Source organism: Coenobita brevimanus, chromosome 60, assembly GCF_032717465.1.
Source record: "Coenobita brevimanus isolate Jiangsu-jjx chromosome 60, ASM3271746v2, whole genome shotgun sequence".
NCBI classification, from domain to species: domain Eukaryota; kingdom Metazoa; phylum Arthropoda; class Malacostraca; order Decapoda; family Coenobitidae; genus Coenobita; species Coenobita brevimanus.
The window spans coordinates 35,978,365-35,990,765 of NC_137013.1; the positions used below are offsets into that span (position 1 = coordinate 35,978,365).

The 12,401-nt window shown below is 39.2% G+C and overlaps 1 protein-coding gene across 6 annotated transcripts in view; it reads right to left on the reverse strand.

Annotated features, from left to right (window-relative positions):
• Positions 1-6,858, reverse strand: part of gish (casein kinase I gish) — a 245,585-nt gene extending 238,727 nt beyond the window's left edge. For all 6 annotated transcript variants that reach the window (XR_013897923.1, XR_013897922.1, XM_080274868.1 and 3 more), the window contains exons 1-2: positions 6,312-6,858; positions 3,540-3,580 (exon numbers count right to left, since the gene is read on the reverse strand). Coding sequence is in view for 4 of the 6 variants with exons in the window: in XM_080274868.1 (XP_080130994.1) it covers positions 3,540-3,580; positions 6,312-6,531 (261 nt within the window). In the remaining 2 variants the exon portion in view is untranslated. The remainder of the gene's footprint in view (positions 1-3,539; positions 3,581-6,311) is intronic.
• Positions 6,859-12,401: the final 5,543 nt, after the last annotated feature.

Below are 12,401 nucleotides of genomic sequence, written 5' to 3' on the forward strand. Positions count from 1 at the left end.
AATAAGGTTAAAAAAAAAAAAGTATGGTACCAGTATATTCTTCAGCTGAAGATGTTAATGAAGACTGTTTCACCCTATGGGTTCTCTATTCTGCTGAATAAAGTAGTTATTAGCCTCAATAAAATCACGAGAACTGTACATCCTCCGGCTGATAGGGCTACTATAGGAACAGTAGTACTGTGCTTTCCCTTTATGAAAAGAGTAAGTACCAGCATCTACTGCTAGATGCCTTACTCCCATACAGGGTGGCCACAAACATACCACCTCCTCATTGCTCTATGTTTCACCCTTTAAATATACAGTGCTGTATATAGAAGTAATACTGTAACATCTTAGTCTTATCACTCTATATGATTTTTATTCAGCTTAAGGCAAACCTATTGAGGTTAATTTTTATCCCCTCTTGTAGTAAATGAATAAATTGTTTCCATTTTCACATTCAGCGCAACAGTTTGTTGTACTCTTATTACCATCAAATGATGAAAATTCAGACTCCTCAGAACAAAGGGCTTAAACTACACATGGGAACTTACAGCATCTGTACTGTACGTTTTCATTTTTGTAGGCTCCAACATGCTTGCATGCGTCAACCTTGATCACCTAATGGTGGCTCTCCATGCTGCCCGATCTATGGCAGCCTCCCTGTTCAGTCCCTTAACCTGAGGTCACACTTAATGACCTCGGCCAACGTCTTTCTCGGTCTACCCCTCACAACCCCACCCCCAGTATTAACACTTCTCACCTTCTGCACCCAATTATCATCCCGCATCCTCACATGCCCAAACCATCTCAATCTACAAGAATGTCATACTGAAATTCCATACTATTACTGCAATGTACCAAAAATACTAGCTAATACAGCAAACTTCCTTTTTCACAAATTCACTTTTCATAGTACAGGATAGTACTGTATTATGAATTACAGTATCCAGGGCAGTACAGAAAGTCCTCGCTGGAGTCAAGGATATACAAAGGCAACACAAAACAATTAAAAGCAAGAATGCTTCTGGCATGCGATTATAGGGCTCAGAGCATGTGTGAACACGCACACACACTTTCTTCCACAATACAAGTTAGTCATGAATTGAGTCAAAACAGGGCAAATTCATTGGCGAATTAAGACAAGTCTTGAGAGAAATTAAGAAAACAGTGAAAACTGTGATACTTAAGTACATGCTGCATACTTGTTGGGAAAGTACTCCAAAAGAAAATTCACAAAACAGCTATTTTTCAATTTCGTTAATACCCATTTTCCCTACAAAACTGCTGAGAAATTACATCTACAATATTTACATTTATGTTCTTCCCCATGCATTATGACATTTCGTGCATGCAAACATGTAGTTTTTTCGTATCTTACAACTCTTTCCCCTAATACATTAGCCAGTAGCATGCACTGTAATGTACTGTACTGTATACAACTTATCAATTTCATTTAAATGTGGTAACTTTGCCTTGCTTGTTTTAAATCCTCGACTGAATTAAACAGTTTGGTTGTAACAGGAATCTAAACAAAAACTAAGCATACAGAAGTGGTTAAAAGAGGTTACTTCTAAACTCATTCATTACAAGATACCTCTTTCTATATGTTTCCCCTAGCTGAACTGAATAGATAAAGTTATGTTAGCAATAATAAAGCAGTCAACACAATGAAAAAGGATCTGTGTGGAGTCCCAATACTGGTAAGCAACAGCAGTGTTTTTGAAGAAAACCCCAAGACACATGATGAATACTATCTTTAATCATCTAAGCTGCAAAACAGCCTCAATCTTTTAATCACTGTTTATTAAGATGCTAGGTGCTCCAGTATAAGGCACCAATCAGTTACTGCCTTGCTCTATGCTTGGATTCAAACCTCAAGGCATTTGATTTATTTATTTATTTTGTAAATCTGTGGTGCAAGTCAGCTTCCCACCCTTCAATACTGTGGACTACTGTACAGTAACCTAACCTCACCTCCCTACACTTCAAAGAGGGTAATATGATACAGACTGTCCTTGTTTTGTTCTTTCTAGTTTAGTTAGCTCAAAGTTTTTACATTATTTCCTGGACATAGAGGAACTACTGATCCTACCTTACCTTCGACTGCTAAGGCTGCATTCATTATAAGGCAGTACCACAAGATAAATTTCGGCTGTGGGCTTCACACCACAGGCTCAAGCCATACAAACACTCAGACACACACAATATTAATGAACCAACGTTTCATATGCAAACTGTGAAAAGTGTGATATTTACCACCTGTGCACTTTATCTCAAATCAAGCAAACATAGGATTAAAAACTAGCTACAGCCTATTTCAAATATACCCAGTACAGGGTGATTCATAAACAGAACTCCACCAGAAATTCACTTGGCAGTACCACAACAATAGTGTGTTGTGAGGGTGTGGCAAGGGGCATGTGTGGAATAGGAGTGTTTATGAGCCACTGTATAGTTTTCACCAGTGAGAAATCCATGTGTGTGTGTGTGTGTGTGTGGTATATATATATATATATATAAAACTAATACTACCCTAATGGGTAATGATGTACCCAGAAGCATTTTTACTATACAGTACTGTGCTCCTAAACTATCAGTACTGGGTACTTTTGTGTAAAGCCTCTGAGGGAAGCAATAGGAAGAGCAAAAGAAGCTAAAGTCCCTTCAGTATGATGACTGGTAGCTACACGTACATTTATTTTTGGTACCACCTGACTATTTATTAAGCTTGGGAGCAACCACTAGAAAAGAGTTACAACTGCTCTCCATTACCCCATTCAACATGACTTACATTTTTCATTATTTCCATCACAGAAGAGACCACCACAAAGTGTGGGGTTATAAAATTAATAAAAGTGTTATAAAATTCAAGTCAAACAATCAATTCACTATTGTTATGAATACCAAACCCAAGCATAGGACTATTTCACTAGGTCAGGGTTGTGTTCCAAAATATCAAAAGTTTTTCTGTACAACTGGTATGGCACTGATACTGTACCATATAGCTACTGTATAAACAAGGAAAAAGTGGCACACCAGCTTTATAAATACCAACTGAACTGTAATCGAGAACTGTTCTTTAAAGCACCTAATGGGAGGGGAGGTCACTGAAGGAGACAAAATAAGGCCTTACCAAGGTAATCTTTGATTTCCTTTGAACAGCCTATAATTAGTAACTACCGGTATAAGCATAAACATGCTACAGTACATCATTTACAAATAATTATGCATATTCTTTCAAACACTTTCATTATGAGACATCCTTTCCATGCTGAATGTACCAGTAATTATCTGGTGTTATTGTTTGGGAGAAAAAAAAAAAAAAAAAAATGGAGAAAACGAGAAGTGGCAACAAAATTTAATGCATTAAACAAGTCCTCCTTTGACTGCATACAATTATCTGTTAGTAATATGAATACAGTAAAAATGGAACCAGCATGCCGGTGCATGAGGTTAAGCTGAAACCTAAGGCACTTGCTCTTACATGTACCAGTAATTATCCACAATTATTTAATAAATGAAACACTAAAAACAAACAAAAACTGTGCTGTACTTACCAGTTTGATGGCAACATGTTCATTGTTGTATAAGTTCTTTCCTGGAAATAAAAAGAAAGCATAGTCAGAAGCAGAACTAAAAATTCATTTATAAAAAAATAAAAAATAAAAAAAAAAATACTGTACTGTACAATGAAAATTCAGTTCTGTACTGCAATGACCACAGCTAGTGTTTCAAAGTTACTGATGAATTATGTCTTCAACAGCTGAAAAAGTATCAATTTGCAATTAAAGTGGCAGTACCATCCCGTATTTATCCATTCTTAACCTTTTGTACCTGAAACACTTTCCCTGCATACAAGGCAGCTAATATTCATCAACCACTGGCATAGTTCCTCATTTGCAAAGATTCCCACTGGAAAATTTATGGTCTGACAATTTGAAATGCATAGAGTAAAACTGTCTGATCAATCAAATGCTGTACAAATGCTGATCATCTGCTTGCCTCCCAAGTGGATGGTTGCAGTTAGCTACTAGTTGTATATTTTAACTACCGTACCAGAACCAGTACATTATAAATGACTGAACAGCTTCAACATACCACTGCTACTCAGCATCAGTTAAAAACAGTTGCTAATGCAGCTAATACTACAGCTGCTCAAAAAGATCAATAACTGTACTACTTCTACTACATGCTCTTCATTAATTCTTAATCAATAGTAGTATTGTACAACATACACATTATCAACAGTAGCTACTACTAATGCAACAATAATCTCCAATACTGCATAGATCTAAATATACCGGGTATGTACAACATATCTTCATTAAACAGGACCATTTTTCAATTTTTAAAAGCATTAAGTATGGTTACTGAAAGGTAAGCCTAAACATTCTCCAATAATTCACTAAACCTGCAAACCATATGGTACCATAGCCCACCTGATCTTAAAACAGAAATGCCACATATTAAAGGTATGAACAATGACTAAAAGTGGAGACAAACTCTGTGAGGCAATTAGTCGTGAAGCTCATCTACGTAACATCGGCCTTTGAACCTGTGATGGGTCACTCTCCCAATAAACAAGGCCATTGCATCACCCAGGTTATCACAGTTAGCCCACATCACCTAGGTGTTACTGGTACCATCGGTACGGTACTGTACTCATTTTACCTACCACCCATAAAGGGTGAATGGACACCTGAGTTGAGTATCGCCAGCCGCCCACACAAGGATTCAAACCCTAGCATTAAGAGGCTAACTGCTTCAAAAATTTGTGACGCTAACCATTCCGATACCATGCCACACATTCATTTACCACCTGATATTGTGACTGCATTAGGTTTCACAATCCTGTGAAACTGTTTAACTACTGTACTCTGATAACCTGATCTTTCATCATATATATATATATATATATATATATATATAGCATTAATAACAAAATTAATGCCCTTCAACTGCTGTAAAAGAAAACTCCAACCCCACTGACCAGATGACTGATGTGTGTCTCGAAGGTAATGACCTCATGACCTTGTCTAGCAACTGGCCCCAAGTCTTAACACCAATCATTATCTCTACACAAAAGGTCTTGTGGTAGTGGACAGTCTAGCCTAACTCAGTCTGGCCAAGACACCCACCCTGATGAAACCTTCAAAATATACCAGTATCTGTACAGTATGGTACCATAATGATCAAGGCTAGGCTATTTCACATAAAACAAAAGCCTAAAACTGACATGGAGTATGAAAATTGGAAATCCACAATAGGATTTCCAACAGTCACACTACATACAGCTAGGTAAAAAATATACCAGTATAAACAATATTATGCCATCAAACAGTTCATCCTTAATCACTGTTGCTGTTGTTACAGTTTCTGGAGACTAGATAAATGTTAGTGATTTGTATATTCTCAGTAAAAACAATAAACAAGAAAATGAGATAATGCTCTCATCTTTTGCCTAATAAATAAATACATAAACAAAAATAAATATCAGTAATTTCTTACCCTATATAACATTTACCTATGTCAATGTCTATCTATCGGTAATTCCTTACCTCGAACAGAGAGAGAGAGAGAGAGAGAGAGAGAGAGAAACCTTAAGCTAGCAGTGTTGTAGCTGTTCAAACCACTATAAAAAAAAATTACAATGGTTGAATAAAACTATCCTATGGTATATATGTGCACAGCTAAATTTCCATAATTAACTTCATGAAAGAAAATGCCTAAAGGTATGTCAACTACAGTGTATCTGACCTGTACAGTATATGCATTTATTTAGATCATGGACAAGTAATGCAAATCAAATTCTGAAGTAATGCATACATACCTTGGCATTATAAAAATAAAAAAAAGTAGGCAATGGCAAAAAAAAAAAAAAAAAAAATGCATTTACAAACATTAGGGGCAAGCAGTAAGCATAAATAAGAATGCTAAAAATTATGGGCAGAAAGGCTGATATACAAATGCTGAACAAATGGATAAAATGAAAATGAAAAATGGTATTATGAAATAAAATAATGCTGGACTTTAACACGTGAGCACCGTTAAGGAGGTACAAAAAAAATCAGCTTGTCCCATACATACATTAAAAAGTAAACAAATGAGTAAACAGTAAATTGTTCATCTGAACTGAGAAATGACAAGCATCAGCATAGTACGCAATATCCTACCTATCAAAATACTCTGGTGTCAATGAACTAAAAATGTAAAGTGCCAAGAGGGCAAAATTAAATACAGCAAATAAAGAATCCAGTATGCATGAAGGAAGCCAGTCAATTGTCATGACCTCCCTCCCTCGAGCCAAACCAATCCACCTGCTTCCTCACCTAATCTCAGTTCCCCAAAATTTCCGCAGCCAATCTTCTTGCCGACCCTGAAGTTAGGCCCGACGAAGAGTTCGAGTGAGTTGGATGAGGAGGAGGTTCTGGAGCCGGGTTGCATGGTGGTGGCGGTTCTGTTGGCCGTACTCGCCCTAGACACGCGCCGCGAGGGGTCGTCTTCCTTGCCGCCCCCTCCACCACGTTCCCGCCGTTCATTCTTCTGCATCCTGCCCCCCTGCCCTGCCCTCACCCTCGCTCGGCCCTCCTCCACAACCCACACAGTTGCACCACCATGTAACTGCCCTCACCGCCAGCCAGCCAGCGAGCCTGCCGCCGCCGCTGCTGCCAGCCCTGCCCGCCACCACACTCCACCAACACTCACTTCACACCATTTTCTCCCCTCTTAGCCCAGCCAGATCACCACCATTTTCATGTTTCAGATCGGCTTTGACCACAGTATGCACTTAAATACACTTCTATGTACGCCACGGCACTTAATCCTGTGTTTTTGCCAACTTCTATCCAAGACACCAGGTACACCACAGAATGACACCTCGAGCTTAAGAGCTCTGGCCAATCTTTTTTAACGCGGATCGATACACTCCGACCAGTGAGAACTAACCATCTAAATAGGTAAATTACCACTAGAAAAAAATATTTTTTTTCAGTAGCAGAATGCGAATCTATAATATGAATAACATGAAAGTTAAAAATCCAAATATAGAAGTCTGTTTAATTTTGAGCTAAAGAGAAGTGTTTCTTCACTACGGATTCTCGCGCTCACGAAGACCACCTGATTCACTCATAATAAAAGTAAACCTAAGATGTAACAAAACTAATGAAGTAAATTCTAATAAAATATATATGACTGCTGAATAATAATGAGGTAATAGCTTTCAATATTATAGAATAAATAGGATTATCCCTGTCAACCGGTAAGGAGAACTACGTGCTGCGCGGAGGGGCGTGCTGAGGTCTCAAGTTGCCAGATACTGCTTCATGCTTTCTAGGAAATAATTCCGGTCGCCGCTACCCAACGAATTTTTATGAACTATATTATTCTTACTTCAGACTGTATTTACAACACATATATGATTCAAGACGCACGGGTATTCATGTACGAATATCATCAGTATTCGTAAATACTGCAACACCAACCGCAACACCAACAACGGGCAATACTGTAAATCCGAAGTTTTTACATCAAACCTTGAGTAATGTGTTTTCATGAAACAACTTTTGAGACCTCAAACTAGCTGTTTCAGAGGACTGATATGAGCTTACGTAGGACAACTTCTGATTTAAATGTGGTATACAATAAATTGGTAAAACAGACTTTCAATACCTCGAACTTCAAAACTTAATGTGTTCTTGCATCAGTATATGGGACTCATCCTTTCATTCCCAGGGTTTGTCCTAGACAGTTGAATCATCTGACGATATCCAGAATAAAAACCGCCATCGTGCTGATGGTGATTCACCTTTACTCCAAGCCTCTCTCTCTCTCTCTCTCTCTCTCTAATAAAATCAGCTGGTGGTGGTAACACATAATTAGCCTATACTGAAGGAATTAAAAACAATTTCGTGTTGGTTACACTTTTCTAATGAACTGATACATATTTATTTTCGAATGGAAGCTCAAATCTTACTACAGCAGATAGGTAACGGTGTAGGCTACCAGTAAGTGAGCATACAGTAGTTCATGGGACTGTGTGTATGTGTGTGTGTTGTATATCAGCTGACAAGTTTACTCCCTTCTGTCCCGTCCTGCCTCTGTCTCACCAGCTCACACACAATTTTTCCTGAGGCATATTGTTATCAGGTGTTCATCTTATTTTGACCTTACACTGGACTTGCATACGATCACTGAATTATAACTACAGTCAAACAAATTAATAGAAGGAAAACAGATAGAACAAGGAACTAATTATGGTTTTGCGAAATCTGGCAACTGACCTGTGGTAAGCAACCATAACCTCTCCCAACCAACGCTGGGGACTGTCTGGTAGTCAATATTCTTTTGATATAAAGTATTCTAACATACAAAGTTCGAGTATATGCACATATTTTTCATGCCTTGCAAGGATCTGTGACGCTTACTTCCTGCTGATAAGCGAATGATACCAGATACACAGTTGTCCCAGTTACAAGATGGAACTAAGGAGCGCAGACAACCGCCGGACAAGCTGTCACTCTCAGCTGAGCCAAAGTATGCAGGGAAACGAGACAAGGTGACGCATGGTTTGGATATTGCAAAACGTCATGAGTATTACACTGTGTACCATCACAGTTTAATATCTGATGCATCTGAAGGATTAAATCTTTAAGAGGTCAAGATATTTAATTTGTATGCCTCTTTTAGCGTTGGGTTTACATTTGGTTTGTTTACCCAATACACATTACTGACCTTTCCGAGTACCACGGTTACCATACTCTCTCTCTCTCTCTGTGTGGGGACAGCATAGCTCAGTGGTAGCGCTAGCGCTTCACGACCGTAAGATTGGCAGTTCGAGCCGACACCAGGGTAGCGTTCTTCTTTGAGAGATGGTTCTCCATATCCGCCCTGCAGAGCTATTATGGTCCATTGGTCCTAGCTCGGAGGATTCACCCGTCTCTTATCTCCCGCTGTCTCTCTGTTCGAGGTAAGGAATTATCGATACAGATATTGGCATAGGTAAATATCATATAGAGGTAAGAAAGTACTGACATTTATTTTTGTTTACCTATTTATTTATTGGGGAAAAGATGAGAGCATTATTTGTCTCTTTCTTGTTTATTGTTTTTCTGAGAGTATACAAATCACTAACATTCATCTAGTCTCCAAAAACAACAGCAACAGTGATAATGACAGACAGGGTGATCCATATATAACGTCCGTCCTTCGCTGTTTAACCCACGTCATTTATTTTCTTATTTCCAGTGCCACATGCACGCCCACGCCAGCAGACTGTGCCGTCTCTGCGACACAGTATGCCGTTCATGGAGCGCTATTTACGAACCTCCTTGTATAATACGATGATGATGATGATGAAATAAATAGTAGTAGTAGCACCAGTAGTAATAGTAGTAGCAGTAGTAGCAGGAATAATAATAATAATAATAATAATAATAATAATAATAATCCATCCACCCCTCATCCAATCCTGCGTTTCCCTATGAGGAGCGTAGGAATCCGGGGCTAGGCAAGTTGGTCCTGACATTTAAGATGAGTGACCAGCCTCGCTTATCCCTGAGTGGCATTACGTGAGCAATAAACCCCAACCATCCATTGGATATAAACTTTCATCGGCTCAATCCGCTTGGAGCTCAATAATTACCCACTAAACCACCAGGCGCCAAAATTTGGTTATATGGTTACCACCCAGCATAGTAAATGGTTTCCTGGTGCACAGGAAACCATTTGGCTTGTCACTCAGTGTACAGTAGAGTCACCCACAGGCTGAAGGAAGTGGAAAGAATGAAGGAAAGAAAGACAGAAGAGGGAGTGTAAAGTCACCCGTAGGCAGAAGGACAAGGAAAAAATGAAGGAAAGAAAGACAGAAGAGAATGGAAGGAATGAAGGATGGAGAGGAAAGGGCAGACACCCGAGAGCAGCACTACATCGAGTGAGTGGATGGTGAGGGCCCCCACCTACCACTAAATAATAATAATAATAATAGTAAAAATAAAGTTCAGCTTCAAACTAACAAGCAAACCGAGTCTGACAGCATAAACTGAGAAAGCTAACAAGAGGAAAGTAAACAATTTGGTAAGTAAATAAAGCAGGAGTAAACAATGGGAAAGTAAACATTTAAGGAAAGGAGACTATGTAGGGAAATAAATAAAGACCACAAGGGTAGGAAAGTAAAACAAGGTATAGTAACGAAGGTATGTAGTTGGGTGAACAGTAAACCAAGTAAGAAGATACAAAAAATAAGCATAGTTAATAGACTGATAGACAAATAGATATACAGTTAGATAAGGGTCCCGGACAATGGGAGCGAGTGAGTGGAATCGAAGTGGCAGACAGCAAAGATCATGTCACTGTTGATTTGAAGGTAGAGTAAGGAGTAAGGAGAACACGATAGAGGATAATTAGAAACTAACTGGGGGGTTTTATATTTGGTGAAGGATAGGGATTGTTTGAAGAGAGGTCAGCGTTAATGGGAAGGCCTTTACCTATTCGTGTCACGAAACCAAATGTCAAACCTGATGGGAGCAGAGCGAAAAAGGCCGGAAGAAACACTGAAATATCAAGAGGAGAGGTAGAACAGAAGAGTCGAGGAGAACAGTAAGAAGAGAAAGATGGAGACAAAATGGCCCCTTTTAGTCGCCTCTTACGACAAGCAGGGCTACTGGGAAAGTATTCTTTTTCCACCTTCCCAGGAGGACTGGTCAGTGAGAAAGACGAGTGGCCGTTGGAGTGTGTGGAAGCAGTGTGGATGGAGACTGGATGGAGCTACAAGGCCCTACAGACTTCACCATCCCAAACCAGGTGATCCGGAGAGAGGGGACGGAGACAAAGAGGGGGGGAGGGGATAGAGACAACTTAGGGGAACATATGGAACTGAAGTTAGGTACTTATTCCAGCTGGCATAAGAAATTTCATAACACCTCTCCTCTTGTGCTGTATTATACATTTTGCACCCTAATATTCTCTTCTGCTTTATTTACATTCTTTTAATATGGACACAATTTGCCTTACTAACACAAGATGATGGTGATGTATACTGTACAGAATAAATCGTTTAGAAAGATGTGTTACGGAATCTCCATAGATACTTAAATAAGACTGATAAGACTGCTCTTATACCGGCTTAACTATAACTGCTGTCTCTGTCCTGAAAGTTGAAGTGTAACAAGTGATTAACACAACATAGAGCTTGTTATAAAAGAAAAAAATCCCATGACAAGGGTATCAGTCATCGTTCGTGGGGGGTGGGGCGGGCGTGCTAGCGTACGCCCCCCTCTTGTGGTAAACCAAGAATACTTAAAATAAAAGTACAATGTTATTTACCAAAATATGCAGTAGCTATCCTTTCGCACTTGCATTTGCATATGTTATTGTTTTCTTATGATTAGAATATATATAATACAAATGCATTTAAATTTTGTGTTGGGTAATTGCATTAAACAGTAATTCTGTTAAGAATCACGTACCTCCCCCCTTCTCAAACTGCTGCAACTGGTCCTCTATAGGACCGTAGTATTGTCGGATTCTGCCATCGAGTTGCTGGGAAATAAGTTGTAAAAACACGAATACCTGAGCCAATTTAACGTGAAATGAGTGCAGTGTTGCTGGGCCTTACGCCAGGTAAGTAGCCTATGGGACACTTCGTGCCATGTCATCCCAGGATATTTGTTTTATATATCACACATTTTTATAATTGCCTGTACGTTTCTGAGGCAAACTAGTTTTGCCTATTACATATTATTGTCTGTCTCCGTATGACACAACTCATTCTCTGCACATATAACGTGTAAAAGTATATTAACCATTCGTAACCAAAAATATATCGTTAAAGAAGAGGTGCTAGGGAACCTCCTTACCCGACAAGAATACGGGCTAAAGTTCCCAAGCGCTGGCTGATCAGAGGCTGTCCTCAAGGTACCCCAGACGGATAGGAGCATTGACGGTGTACTTACAGTAGTTCACCACCCTGCAACTGACCCCAGCACTCAGGGAAAGTCACTGAGGTTCGATAAGAGATTTGTGAGGTGACAGAGGGCGACAAAAAAATGGATGTGTGTCTCAGGTATGTACAGTAAATAAATAAACGAGTTACTCTAAAAATTATGACATCTTTACCTTTTTATAAGGGCCCTCTAACCCATTTAAACACGTCCATTCTTTGCAAATGTACGATCACTCTTTTTTTTTTTTTTTTTTTTTTACCCCTACAATAACTACAGATAAAGTAACCTTGAGCCAGTGGCGTACCTGAGGGGGGGACGGGGGGGGGCTGTTTGAAACTGCCCCCTGGGCCCCCAATTGAGGAGGGCCCTCAAAAGCCTTAAAAATTTATAAGCTTTTTTTATTAATATTTAAAAATATATATATTTATCATCCCGACAATCTCGGCTGAGATATTAGCTAAGTTTTGAGAATTAGGGGGG